At 53.4% G+C, this 14555-nt stretch overlaps 1 protein-coding gene across 1 annotated transcript in view; it reads right to left on the reverse strand.

Annotated features, from left to right (window-relative positions):
* The window catches only part of AFAP1L2 (actin filament associated protein 1 like 2), a 114997-nt gene that overhangs the window by 3639 nt on the left and 96803 nt on the right, over positions 1–14555 (reverse strand). Inside the window, exons 7-16 of the mRNA XM_061162730.1 lie at positions 14232–14411; positions 13321–13410; positions 11485–11569; positions 10816–10920; positions 8046–8257; positions 5286–5431; positions 4012–4123; positions 1787–2032; positions 1514–1685; positions 848–1003 (exon numbers count right to left, since the gene is read on the reverse strand). Of these exons, the coding sequence (XP_061018713.1) occupies positions 848–1003; positions 1514–1685; positions 1787–2032; positions 4012–4123; positions 5286–5431; positions 8046–8257; positions 10816–10920; positions 11485–11569; positions 13321–13410; positions 14232–14411 (1504 nt within the window). The remainder of the gene's footprint in view (positions 1–847; positions 1004–1513; positions 1686–1786; positions 2033–4011; positions 4124–5285; positions 5432–8045; positions 8258–10815; positions 10921–11484; positions 11570–13320; positions 13411–14231; positions 14412–14555) is intronic.

The raw sequence follows: 14555 nt of genomic DNA on the forward strand, positions 1-14555 counted from the left end.
TTCACAGCTTAAATATTAAATGTGCACAGAGTTACTCTCTGAAAATGAAGTCAAATACTGCTAAAAGGTTTTACGAGGGACAAGCCGCTAGGGAACAGCTGAAGGATGATATGAGGCTGACTTAGAAAATAATCTATAAGGATGCCGATTTCTTTAAAATGAACACAGACTTAAGGCGCTTGTAAAGAGATGGCCAGATGAAGCGTTCAGTTCAGTTCAGTCGCTCAGTCGTGTCCGACTCTGTGACCCCATGAATCGCAGCACACCAGGCCTCCCTGTCCATCACAAACTCCCAGAGTTTACTCCAACTCATGCCCATCGAGTTGGTGATGCCATTCAGCCATCTCTTCCTCTGTCGTCCCCTTCTCCTCCTGCCCCCAATCCCTCCCAGCATCAGGGTCTTTTCCAATGAGTCAACTCCCCGCATGAGGTGGCCAAAGTATTGGAGTTTCAGCTTCAGCATCAGTCCTTCCAATGAACACATAAGAGGTGTGGTTAATGCGGGAACCATGACCCGGGGCTCCCGTCAGCCAGCCCAGAGGGGCAGGGAAAGACCTTGGCATTACTGCAGAAGATGGGCCAAGAAATAGACATTTGTCTTAAATGAGAATGACATATTTCAGGTCTTGACACATAATTTTTAGAGATTTCCTGCTTTTTCAACTACGTCCTGATCCAGGACAGTGACCTTTCAGATAGGCTGGAAGGGGAGGACTTTGCAGGGAGTGCCCACTTGTGCCAAAGGTTGAGGGGGCTGCAGGCCATGTGCAGACCTGGATTCGCACCGCCCGCCCCGGAAAGCCCCGGCCCCTCCAGGGGCCATCCCCTTGGAGGAGGGGGTGCCTACCTGTGCACTTTAACAGGGTCTCCTTCAGCTCCCGTTTCTCCCTCCGGAGCTGAGCCAGGTGCCCTCGGATCTCTTCCTTCTTCTTCTCAAGCCTCTCCTTCTCCTCCGTGTACCGCTTCACCTCGGCCTCTGTCCGGTTCTTGCCAAGTTTGATCTCTGCAGACCCAGAGCGAGGGGAACCCCTGCGTCAGTCAGGTTGGCCCCTGAGGGCAGTCCCACCCCACTCTGCAGGCTCGGACAGAACCCAGCACTCTGGAAGTAGATTAGAGGTGGATGCCAGGCCAGCCTAGCAGGGGCAGAAAAGGAAACTGAGCCTACCCCTTCTTTGCTATGAGATACTGGGCAAGTCTTCCAACTCTCTGGGCCTTTCTTTCCTTATCTGAAAGGGAGGCAATCGGACTAACCTCTCCAAGTAAAAGTGTTAGTCGCTCAGTCGTGTCCAACTCTTTGCACCCCCGTGGACTATATCCCACCAGGCTCCTCTGTCCATGGAATTCTCCAGGCAAAAATACTGGAGTGGGTTGCCATTTCCTACTCCAGAGGATCTTCCCGACCCAGGGATTGAACCCGAGTCTCCTGCATTACAGGCAGACTCTTTACCGTCTAAGCCCCCAGGGAAGCCCCCAAGCCCCTTCCAAAAGCTTCGACTCTTATCTAGACAGGCACCTGGACTGGTTGCCTTCAGCCTGTCCTTCACAGGTGGGCTGGACCCGGCTGGGGCGACAGCCGCCGCCTCAGGGCCGCTCGGTGGGAAGGAGGTCTTCTGCTGTCCAGCCTGGAGTTTGACCTCTGTGCCTGCCAGGGAGGGCTCCTCAGGTTCCTGACTCTCCTGCTGCATCTGGGTTGGGAGAAAGCGAATAGGATTCAGCCGGCCAAGGGGCAGCCCCCACCCTGCCCTGAGAAGGTGAGGCTGGCTCACCCCCTGGGGGGCCCCTGTACCTGCAACTCGGGGTTCTCTGGAGACTGTATGAGGGGCTCATCGGGGGCAGGGTCCGAGTCTTCAGGGAGAGGGAGCGTGTCGGCCGGGGGGTCCTGGGGGGGTGGCGTGGGTGAGGGGGCCCGGGCCAGTGCACCACTGTCGCTGTGTAGGAAGGACTTGATGGGCGTGAGGTCCAGGTACACGCGGTCGGGGTCAGGCTCACTCGGAGCATCTGTTGCAGGGGTGGCTTCCTCGGGGGCTTCCCCCTGCGTGGGAAAGAATCGGGGGGCTCTCTCCACTGCCTCGGGTCCCTGAGCCCTGGAGGGGACGCCAGCCCTGCTGCAGAGCTCCTGTCTCTTCCCTGTGCCCAAGTTCACCAGCCTCCTTCCCTAGGAGCCTCCTGTGGAGCTGGAGTTAGAAGGCCCAGGCTCGCCTCCTGGATCAGCCATTCAGGAGGTAGGAGACCCAGGGCACAGTGCTTCATCTCCCTGACGTGACTTCCTCATCTGGAGAGAAGAGACCAGGAGTCCCTCCCTCTCAGGTGGCTGGGATGAAGTGAGATCGCCCACAGATGCCCTTAGCACAGAGGTCCATGTCCTGTGAGCCTAGGTGGCAGGGTGATGATCCACCTCCGCCACCAATCTGAGCCTCAAAGGCTAATGGTGTCTGGACAGCTATGTCTAAGCAACAAGATTTGAACATTTCCTCATACCACAGTTGAGAAATAATCCCAAAAGGAATTAAAGACCTCAATGTAAGACCGGAAACCGCAAAACTCCTAGAAGAGAACATAGAAAACTCTGACAGAAATCATGCGATATTTTGGGGGGGTCTGTCTAATAAGGCAAAACAAATAAAAGCAAAAATAAACGGGACCTAGTTAAAAAATTATTGCACAGCAAAGGAAACCATCAACAAGATAAAAAGACGATCTATGGAATGTGAGAAAATATTTTCAAATGATATGACCCACAAGGGGTTAATATTCAAAATATATAAATAGCTCATATATCTCTCTATATAAAAAAAAAAAAACAATTAAAAAATGGGTGGAAGACCAGCGTAAACATTTTTTCCAAAGAACACAGACAGATGGCCAACAGACAACATGAAAACGTGCTCGACATCACTAATTATTAGAGAAATGCAACAGAAACAAAATGAGAAACTACCTCACACCTATCAGAATAGCTGTCTTCAAAAAGCCTACAAATAACAAGTGTTGACAAGGATGTGGATAAAAAGGAAAGCTTGTTCACTGATGGGAATGTAAACTGTTGCAGTCACTATGGATAACAGTCAAGAGGTGCCTCGAAACACTAAAAATAGAACTGCCATATGACCCAGAAATTCCATACCATGGAGAAAGCAAAAACACAAACTTGGAAAGATACATGAGTGCATAGCAGAGTTCATAGCAGCACTATTTACAGTAGCCAAGATGGAAGCAACCCTAGTGTCCATCAACAGATGAATGGATAAAGATGTGTGCATGTATACGTACACACACAATGGAACATTACTCAACCATAAAAGAGGATGGAATTCTGTCATTTGCAGCAATGTGGATGGACCTAGAGAATATTATGCCCAGTGAAATAAAGTCAGATAGAGAAGGACAAATACTGTATGGTATCACTTAGGTGTGGAATCTAAAAACTAGTACAAATGAATCACATATAGCAAAACAGACGTGCTGATACAGAAAAGAACCTAGTCGTTACCAGTAGGAAGAGGGGAGGGGAAAGGGGCAAGAGAAGGGTATGTGGCTAAGACATACAAATCACTATGTATAAAATAGATGAGCAATAAGAATGTTGTATAGTATGGGGAATTATAGCCATTATTTTGTAATAACTTTCACTGGCATATAATCTATAAAAATACTAACCATGCTGTATATCTGAAACGTATATAATATTGCAAATCAACTATACTTCAGTTTCCTAGAAAAGGCCAATGGTGTCGCTGTTCTCCATCCCAACACCACACTGTCCACCCCAGCACAGACCAGAGTGGTTAACTAGCTCTTTTATCTAGACAAGTCCCTAGGCCAGGCAGATGGTACCAACCCAGCAGATAAAAGAGAACCTCACTGCACTCCGCTTTCTCCACTGATGGCCCCACAGGTGACTTGGAGTCCATTCCTCTCGGGGGCCATCTAAGAACCTCTGGCGTTCAGGCTTTGGGTCTTGGCAGGAAGGGGATGGACAGCCCCAGGCCGCCACCCAGCCAGCATCCTCACCATGGTTGTCAGCTCTGACACCTCCACATCATCATACAGCAGCTCCTGGCGATCCTGGCTGGGCAGGCCGTCGATGTAAGTGTTCGGCTCTGAGAACTTTCTCTGCATCAGTCTGGAAGACACAGTGAGAGAGGATTCAGGATGGGGTAGGGTTAAAAGCCACCAGTCTCAAAGATTTCAAAACAATGAGAGGTGCAGTGAAATCCACAGGCTGCGCAGGAGACCTGGGAACAAGCCCTGATCTCCTTGTAAAATGAATTCATTTATTTAGGGGTATCTCCTCCTTCTCTCCCCAGGGTCTTCTTATTAGAACTCCTTGTTCCAAATGTCTCTTCTTGAAAAATAATCTTCCCTTGCCCCATACCCCTCCTCTTTGACATGACTGAGCGACTAAGCACAGTACAGCCGTCTTCTCACCCAGATTCCACCCTTTCATGACCTCCTTCCAACAACAAAATCCTCTGTCATTTCATCTTCACGGTACACTTGGGCCAGCACCAACAGACAATTTCCCCATTTTGGCTGTTTGCTTCCACTCCTGCAGGAAGGAGATCCAACCAGTCCATCCTAAAGGAAATCAATCCTGAATATTCATTGGAAGGACTGCTGCTGAAGCTCCAATACTTTGGCCACCTGATGTGAAGAGCGGACTCATTTGAAAAGACCCTGATGCTGGGAAAGATGGAAGGCAGGAGGAGAAGGGACCAGCAGAGGATGAGATGGTTGGACGGCATCACTGACTCAAAGGATATGAGACTGAGCAAACTCCAGGAGACAGTGAAGGACCAGGAAGCCTGGGGTGCTGCAGTCCATGGGGTCACAAAGAGTTGGACACAACTGAGCAACAGACAACAGCAATGCTTCCTCTACCCATGCCCCCAAGACCACTTCTCCCCGAGACCCAGTTTGCTCACCCAGGAGGCAGAAGTACCCGTTGTCGGCTTACACCAGCGTGTGCTGGGACTCAGCAAGGGAGCCATGCAGAGGTGCTGCCTCTACAGCAAGGAAAGTGAAGGCCAGGAGAGGCGCCCACTCTGCCTTCAGGAGCTGAACAGTGTCTAATTAGAGCCAGGCATGTGGTGGCTGCCCCCGGGCCAGTGGCCTGGCTTGGCTCCTTGCTGGGCCTCCCTGAGGGTGCTCCCTGGCCCTGGTCTTCCTGCTGCTGGGGGGAACAGGGCCCACCCAGAGTTCCCAGCTGCTCGAGGGACCACCAGAGGCCAGTGTAGGCCTTCTATAGAAGCACGGCTAGGAGTGAGAGGTCCCCGAATACTCACAGCAGAGAGGTTTTGGCAGCGCTCACGATACAGGAAACCCTATCGGCATCCACATAGTCATAGGTGAATTCTTCTGGGTCTGTCTTGGAGCCCGACTCAGAGAGCAGGAGGCCTAGCCAGTGGCCCATTTCCTCGGAAGACTTGGCCTGGGAGGAAGCCGAGAGGGACATGAGCAGGGCTGGAGCGTGCTGCCTGGCGCCCAGACCTCCTCACCTCTTCCCCGATGCCCACCCTGCTGGGCAAGGCCTCTGAGAACCTGAGGCCATGTTCCTCATTTTCGCTGCTACAGTCCAGCCCCCAGGAACCCCAAACAATATTTCCTGCTTCTAGTGATACCCTGGTGCCATCTCAGTGACGCTGTGGGCATTTGTCCCCAGTATCTCATGTAATGTTTATCAAGATGTATTTCTAGAGAGCTTCCCCAACGGCTCAGCAGGTAAAGAATCTGCCTGCAATGCATGAGACACAGGCAGGAGACGCGGGTTGGATCTCTGGGTGGGAAAGATCCCCTGGAGAATGGAATGGCAACTCACTCCAGTATTCTTGCCTGGGAAATCCCATGGAGAGAGGAGCTTGGCAGGCTACAGTCCAAAGGGTTGCAGAGAGTCGGACATGACTAAGCGATGAATCATGCACACACCATCACATGTAATGTTTATAAACATGTATTTCTAGAAGGCTAATGGACTAGGAGAGGACTGTTAAAATGTATGCATTTTAGGTTGACACCTCTATTTTATGAATTATCACATTTTAGTTTATAACCCTAATGCATATATACAAGACTACCTGGGTCCCTGCTAAGAAATAACAAAATTCAAATTTATTTTTGTTTATGGTTTTAATAATCAAACTGTCTTATACATCTTAATGCCAGGTCAGCCACCTCTGGCAAATCATGAACTAAATCCCAGTGAAGTCGGCACCTGGTTTTCTCCAGGGGACAACACATTCCAATCAAACATGTACACTGAGTATTTTCTATTAAAATGCCAGCATGGTTTCTGGGCTTTATAATGAGAAAGAACTGGGAATCCCGTAAATGCTGCAGGTTTACTTTCATGAGAAAAAAGAACCACCGTGCTGGCCAACACAGCTCTGCCACCTTCCTGCTCTGTGTTCATGATGAGAAGAGCAGCTGAAAGTGCAGTCTGACATTGGTTTCCTTTTCCCACTCATTTTCAAGTGGATTTCTCAATACAGCTTTTCACAGGCTGCCTCTAGTTCCTGCTGCCACCACTGCCGCCCTGGGTGATGGGTCTCATTTTATCCCTTCCTGTCCCCCTTCCCTCCGTCCCCCACCCAGCAGATGGAGGACACATCTTGGAATCCAAATCTGAACACAACACCCTCCCTTGAAACCCTTCAGGGTTTTTGTTGTTCAGTCACTCCGTCGTGTCCGACTCTTTGCCATCCCATGGACTGCAGCGCGCCAGGCTTCCCTGTCCTTCACCATCTCCTGGAGCTTGCTCAAACTCATGTCCATCGAGTTGGCGATGCCATCCAGCCATCTCATCCTCTGTTTCCCCCTTTTCCTCCTGCCTTCGATCTTTCCCAGCATCAGGGTCTTTTCCAATGAGTTAGCTCTTTGATCAGGTAACCGAAGTATTGGAGCTGCAGCTTCAGTCCTTCCAATGAACACCCAGGACTGATCTCCTTTATGATGGACTGGTTGGATCTCCTTGCAGTCCAAGGGACTCTCAAGAGTCTTCTCCAGCACCACAATTCAAAAGCATCAGTTCTTCGGTGTTCAACTTTCTTTATGGTCCAGCTCTCACATCCATGCATGAGTACAGGGTCTACCACTGCTCTTAAGATCAGCCCCCATCCCCTCCCACAGGCTTTCTCTACACAGCCCCCACCCACCCAGCATTCAAACTCCCATACATATTCACAGCTCCTGTCCCACTGCTCAGTGATTACTAGGTTACCATTACTAGTCATTACTTAGCGATTACTAGGTCAGCAGGAGCTAGAGGCAGCCTGTGAAAAGTGACAAAGTGGATGCTGAATAACATCTCACTCTTGTTCTTGAAGGTAAGTCCCATGCCAGGGAACACATCTGTCTCGTTCACCATATCATGGTACTGAATAGGTTATCTGTCAACAGGATGGCTGGATGCAGGAATGAACAGAGGCTTGTCCTTGGGACGCAATTGCCCCTTTTAGCCACAAGAGGGCAGTATTGGAGCAAATTCAGGATGAAGACCCCTGGAGCTAGGACTAGGTGAACAGGAATGAACTGGGGTGTGTGCTTAAGTGCGTATAGAGCACCCTGGCTTGGGCCTGCCCAGCTCATGGCAAGGCATTATGTCACCTCTTTTTTTGTAAATGCAACATAACATCAAACAGAGGGTGGGGAGTGAGAAGAATGCAATTGTATCACAAACCTTATTCTTCCCCCAAGATAAACCTTAACCGTCTGCATTTTTATGTACTGGGTCCCATCTGGTGATACACAAATGAAATCACAAACCCGCTTTGAGTCTCCAGAAAGTTTTTCCAGCAACTTAGGGAGTTATAAATACTCCTTCTACCCTAAGTGCAGGAAATAGCTCATTGTCCCGTTCCTATAACACAACCACCCTGAGGTCAGAAAGGGAATGGAAATTTTTAAAAAACGCAAACAATCTCAGGCAAAGCAAGTAAAAATAAAGTGCAGCTGAGTTGAATCTCCCGTGGTAGGACTGTGGTCCTGACCGTGACCTCCGCCCTGGCCGTGTCTGCCTACCCACCCCCCACAGCCCCGGCCAGCAGTACCTCGAGCTTGGCCAGCTCCTCGCCGTTGTGGAGAATGCGGAAGGAGTAGAGGTGGTCCGGGCTCGGGTCCGGCACCACCTCACAGCCCAGCAGGCTGAGGGGCTGCTGGGCCGCCTTGCTCCGGTTCCGGTCCTGGTAGAAGTACAGGTGACTGTCCCTGACGGAGCACCAGCGTGACTTCCACTGGCTGTTGACCAGCACGTTCAGGTAGCCTGCGGGCAGGGACACGGCTGAGGGGGTGTCGGTGGCCGAGGGCACCCAGGACTGCCCTTGCCTGCCTCTGGACCTCCGGACACTCTCCTCTTAAGTCTCAGCCCTAAGACTTGCCAAGCTTTGCCCGAGAGAACTTCTTAACCTCGTAGAGGCTGTGAACCTCAGTCTTTCTGCTTCCTTTGTGTGAGGGGCTAGACCCCTTGAAGGAGGGGAGCACACAGCCCTACTGGTTTTTGGAAAAGGCGTGTCCAGAGGGCAGTGAACTGTGTCTTGGGCTAGACCAGGCCAGGGGGTGTGGGGGTGTGGGTGGGTGTGTGTCGGGGGGGGGGGGGTTTGGGTGTGGGTGTGGGTGGGTGTGTATGGGGGGGGTGTGGGTGTGGGGGGGTGTGTGCTGAACCGAGGCTCCCCGGCCCGGCCTCATCTCCCGGCTCTAAACCCGTGACCTGCAGCAGCCCTCCCCCAGCTCTGCCGGCCCAGGCCACCTGCAGGAAGGTCCCTTCCAGCCATGATCCATCCCCTCACCTCCACAGCCTTAGCTTCCTAAGCGCCCCAACACCTTGCCATCCCTGGGTCACTCGGTTTTAGCCTGCAGAGGCCTCCTCCCCTGGGCCAAGTCCTCCTCATCCTCCCAGGGGCGGCTGGCCCTGGCCCTGTCGGTTTCTGCACACCTCGCCACCGCCACCAGCTCTGCTAGTCTCAGAACACTTGAGAACTGGAACAGTGACACTCTGCGTCCATGTCAGCTTCCCAACTGGACACAGAGCCTGTCAAGGGCATGAACCTGCCATGTCCATCTCAAGCATCCACGTCTGTGCCCTGTGGCTCCTCCACTAGGGAGCCCTCCTTTCTCCGCCAGCACCCAGGGCCTCCCAACGCTGGGGTACACCCATCCTTCAGGCCTTTCTTGCTTTTAGATGGTTGCATGTGTTGGGTTCAGCTTCCTCCCCAACTTACATGAATGTTTATGGAGCTGACACCATGTGCCAAAGCACAGCCTTGTCCCCGGGGCTGGAAAGACTAGTAAAAGTCCAGCCTTCAGGACCCTTTCCCACCTGCAGGCAGTGAGCTGATGTCTGTGTGTGCTGCTTATCTTCCCAGAGGCACTGGTTTGCAGCATGGATGCCTTCTCCATCTTAAGGGAGCAGCATCTGCTCTGACCCTTAGCCGGGATGACCCAGGCCCACACACCAGAGTCAAAGTGCATGGCCACCTCTGCACCCGGCCCAGTGCTGGACTCTCAGTGGGGGTCATGAATTTCCCAGAGTCACGTGACCATCCCATCACAGCAGCAACGTGGAAGAATGTGAGCCTGAGACCTCGGAACACTGGCTCATTCAGGCGGACGCCTCGCTCGCCCATCACAGTTCTCTGGGCCAGAGAGGCAGGGAGCTGAGTTGCCAAGCCCTGGGAAGGAGTCTGTGTTCTCTCTGGCCCTTCCCCAGCCACAGGGGACAGAAGCGTGCTTCCCTGCTGAGTAACGTCCAGCAATAGCCCAGCTGCGTCTCCCAAAGTGACTCACTGGGACCAGGCTCCCAGGCCCAACGCCGTGCCCTCTCAGGCTGCAAAGGCTGGCCGGGCTGGTACCCAAGGCCCTGGCTGGAGGACCAGCCAGCTCCAAAGAGAAGACCCATCTTCTGCTGCCTGCCTGTCTCGCCAGCCCACCCTGCCAACCACGAAGCACGGAGCTGAACTGGGACTCAGGAAAAGAGCCCAGGGCTGGGACACGGGTTCTGTGAAGAGGAGGGAAAGGCCCAAGGATGGACAGTGGTGGCCTTCTGGCCCCGGGGGTAAGCACAGCAACGAGCCTCAGGCTGGAAGCCAGGGTATTTTCTGGGCAAGTCTCTTATCTCTCCTATCTTTCTCTCTCTCTCTCTCGCTTGGCCTCAGTTTGCCTAAGGTCGAGTCAGAGCAGTACAGATGACCTCGAGGGTCTCCCAGCACCCACACCCACACCCTCTACCAGTAGCACAGGCTTCTGTCGCCCCTAGAGGGTCTTCCTGCGGCCCTCCCAGTCTCCGCTCCTGCTCGCGGGGCCAGCCCAGCCCGTTCAGCTTGTGCCCGCCCTTCAAGGCTCAGGTTCAGGAAGCCGTCTCTGACCACAGAGTAAGAGAGGTTCTTTCTGTCCCTGAGTTCTTGGAGCTCCTAAGACCTCACAGTGTGTGCTTCTGGATATAAAGCCATCCTCTCTCTTGAGCTGGAAGCTTTCGGGACCGTGTCTTCTGTCTCCTTGGTCCCCCTTCCCTAACACTGCGCCTACCATGCTCCATCCATATTGATCAATGAACACAGTCTTAAAGACCATTATGAGAACAGCCATCAGTTACCCTTCACTTCCATACAAGAGCCAGCACTGCAGCAAGAGAGCCTGGGGAGTCATAAAGAGCTCTCTGCAGCGAAGATCAACAGAAACTGTGAGCCGTGGGCTCACTCGCCAGGGAGGGGTTAGAGCAAAACCCCACAGCCCTGCCGTCGCTGTCTGAGCTGCCTTCCCGGAGACCAGCCGCAGCCCTGGGGGGACAGCCGGCCCTCTGGTCCTGGAGGCGGCTGCAAGTCTTACTGGATGTCTCGAGGGACCTGTCCGGAGGCTCCAGCGAGGTAGATTTCTTCCTGCCCAGGTTCATCAGGTTGCTCAGTTTGAGACCAGCAGAACATTTCTTCTTGACTATCAAGATGAGAGGAAAAGTCATCAGCCTTGCACACAGCCTACCGACGTGGTCTCATGAAAGACAGAAAAAATAGCAGAACTGTTCCCTTGCTGTCTGTTCCTCACTGTGGACGCATGTGCGCGCGCACACACACACACACACACATCTGTTCTTCACAGATGCACACCCACACGCACATATCTGTGCTCAAGGCCAGAGTCCACAGGTCAAAGTCGGGTATCTCTAGAATCACACCCTCAAGAGGAGCCCACCAACCTCTCTTATAGAATATGTCAGTGCTGAAGAATCTTTACATACTGAACTGGCTCAGAGAGATCTGAACCAGGGTTAGCAAACAAGATATGAAAGAATATTCTGCCCCAGCAATTCATGACACTCGCGTCAGTTTGGGCCACTCTCTTTTTCCAGTATCTATCAGCTGTATATTTAGCAGTTTAGAAATTGGAGGCATGCTGCAATTGGCTGTTAAAACCCCATAGGCTTGAGCCAGATGGCCAAGCCTCACAGACTGGGATACCACCCTTCTCCCCACCCTAGGCCGAGAGCCAAAGTGTTTGTACCGTCTTTGGTCTCTGGGACTTCAGGGTGACCATCTATGGGGCTTCCACACTCCGAGGCTGATAGGTACTTCTCCGTTATATCTGGCTGTGGAAGAGAGAAACACAAGTGGGTGATCCTGTCTGGAAATGGTTACCTTGGAGACCACAATGGAAGGGAAATAATAGATGACTCTTGGGTGTAGGCCAGGGCTGACCTTGGAGTCCCAGTCACTGGTGGCACATAGCCAGGCTTCCCTGGGGCTCCCTGGAGGACCTGCCTTTGCCCTCCCTTCTGAGCTTCCCTGCCGCATCCCAGAGCATCTTCCCCTTCTTCAAGCCTCCCACATATCCTCGTTCACAAGTTCTCAGGGTGACTGCTCCACTGATGTGACAGGCCCTGTCACAGGGGGAGAGCAGGTAGCCAGCCTCAGGGGTGCATGAGAGTCAGCACTGCAACTGGAGCTGACTGTCAGGCCCCTGGGACGCACCCCCAGCAGGAGGGTGTGAGGATGTCTTCTGAGAACTGACTGTGCTACCCACACGTCAGGCTTTAGAGAAGGGCTGGTTTGTGTGCACAGGGTCAGACCATGATTCAAATCCCACTTAGAACACTCTCTAATCAGGCGCGACCTGTCTGAAGTCCATCCTGCATGTGTCTAAGATAGGGAGACTGCCCCTGTCTGCATTCCCAGGGCTGTTGTGAGACTACAGACAGTCCCCTAGAGCAGACACTCAGCATATTCCAATCAGGCTTCTCCTAGAACCACTGACTCCAGACTTCTGGAAGACAAACCCAGGGATTCCCAACCACAGCACCTTCACCAGAGGCCAAGGACTGCGGGACCTGGCCAGGGCATCTGCACTCCAGGTCTGTAGGGAGAACTCTTAGTTCTCATCCCAACATGAAGAAATCCCCAGGTATGCTCGGACTTTTCTTATCAGTGACCAAAAAATGAATAGGACAAGGAAAACATCAGGCCCTCTTCTGTTACTCTAGAAGGCTGTGGGTTCTCCTGCCTGGGGGTGGCCCATGCCCACCTGCTTGCCACAGGTGGAGACCCCAAGATGAGAAACAGGGACCCTCAGCTCTGTGCACACCAGGCTTCAGGTACCCACCTGCAGATACCTGGGGACATGGAGTGTGACCCCTTGGTGACAGCACCCCCCCACCCCGGGCCAGCACCCAGCCCAACTTTACTGACTTTGGCACCAAAGCAGGGGCCCCACAGTTCCAAGCAAATGAGCAGCAGGACTCTTTGGTTGGAGTCCACACCTACATGGTTTCCCAGCCCCTGAAGATCTACCAGGGAGTAAGTGGGAAGGAAGAGCCTAGAAAAATAAATCTCCCTGCCCAAGAAGGGAGGCAAGTGACTTCCGTCCCAATAAATTTTCCCCCAAGCAAGATAATGTTATAAAGTCTCTATCATCCTCATCAGTTTCCCTGCCAAGCTGAAGCTACTGCCCTCAGCCAAGCATGGTATGTTTCTTATCAATCCGGCTGAAGTACAAAAGCAAAGCTCCCAATTTTCCATCTGTAATTTTATGCAGGAAAAAAAACAAAAAACCAGAATCAAACTCTCTTCTGGGCCCCGATGGAACTGAACCCTCTCGCCCCATCCTGGGCAGGGGCAGAGGCTTTGGGCTTTCCCAGTAGCCAAGTCAGTAGAGAATCTGCCTGCAACGCAGGAGACAGGTTTGATCCCTGGGTTGGGAAGATGTCCTGGGGAAGGAAACTGCAACCCATTCCAGTATTCTTGACTGGGAAATCCCACAGAGAAGCCTGGTAGGCTACAGTCCATGGGGTCACAACAGTCGGAGATTAACTTAGCAACTGAACCACACCGGGCAGAGGCTTACCTTCGGACAGCTCAGGCGCTGGGCATCTGGGGTGAACTGGTTTCCCTCACAAGCTCCTTCGGAAGGCAGGCCACTCACCTCCTGAATGACCTGAAGGAAGAGGAAGGGCCTTTAGAGCTGCACTCACAGCCAGACCACAGCTGGAGCCCCCCCTAGGTCGAGGGAGGGCGGGTGCGCCCCCTAGGTCAGCCACCCCAGGCGGGTGGGGGTGAGAGAGAGAGGTTGCAGAATTTCCAAGGAGCAGAGCACCCGGCCTCCACCCCGGCACCCAGCCCACCTATGGCTTCGGGTCCCAGCTGGGTGAAGGGGGTTCCCTGGCCCTAGGTCCAGCAGGCCCCATGCATTCTGGTGGGGCACCGGGGACTGGTGGGTGGGGTTTGCAGCAGAATCCAAGCAGGCCCAGAGTAGCCGCCCTCAGCTCCACAAGCCCCCTCCCGTCCCATCCTGGGCGGGGGTGGCTGCTCCTTGTGGAGGTAAAAGCAACATTTGCCAGATGGTCCTCTGGCTCCTGGGGGCCGTGGCGCTCACTGTGGAGGGCCTGCGTGATGCCTTGGTCCAACCCCAGTTCCCAGACTTGCCTGTCACTGTCTACACTGCCCGCTTTGGGAGGAGCCTTTTCACGGGCCAGCAATGCCTCCCTGGAGGCCAGAAGACAAGTGGATTTCAGCTGGAGCCCAAGTCCAGGTGGCTGCCAAAGCCGCGGACCTGGCCACTGAGCCCTATGATCCATCTCCCCAAGACGGATCACTCCCTTTAGGACAGGGGAAGCCCTGCAGACTTGAAGGATGGTGGACTCTCTACCCTGACCGCAGTCATCCCTTTGAAAAATCGGGGGAGCCGGGGCTGCAGGAACCCCTGGGGGCCGCAGAGGGGAGTGGGTCCGCTTCCCGGCGGCCCGGCGCCTCCCTCACCCTGAGCCACTGCTCCGCCTGGTCCCTGCTCTGCAGGCCCAGCACGATCACGTCGGCGTTCAGCGGCGTGATCTTCAGCTTGTGCTCCTTCTTCCGCACTTGCTTCTCCTTGTGCACCACGCTGCTGCCCAGCAAGCTGACGTCCAGCTGAGGACTGTGGTCCTTGGAGGATTTGTAACACTGCAAGAGAGGAGAGGTGCGACACTGTCAGCTGGGTTCTGCAGAGGAGGGGGCGCTGCTGGGTGGGGCAGGGCCCGCTGAGAACCTGACCAGAAGGCCGGAGCCCTTTGTGCAAGTGCAGAACCGTGACCTCAAACATCAGCA

The sequence above is a fragment of the Dama dama genome, chromosome 15, assembly GCF_033118175.1.
Source record: "Dama dama isolate Ldn47 chromosome 15, ASM3311817v1, whole genome shotgun sequence".
Classification (NCBI taxonomy): Eukaryota; Metazoa; Chordata; class Mammalia; order Artiodactyla; family Cervidae; genus Dama; species Dama dama.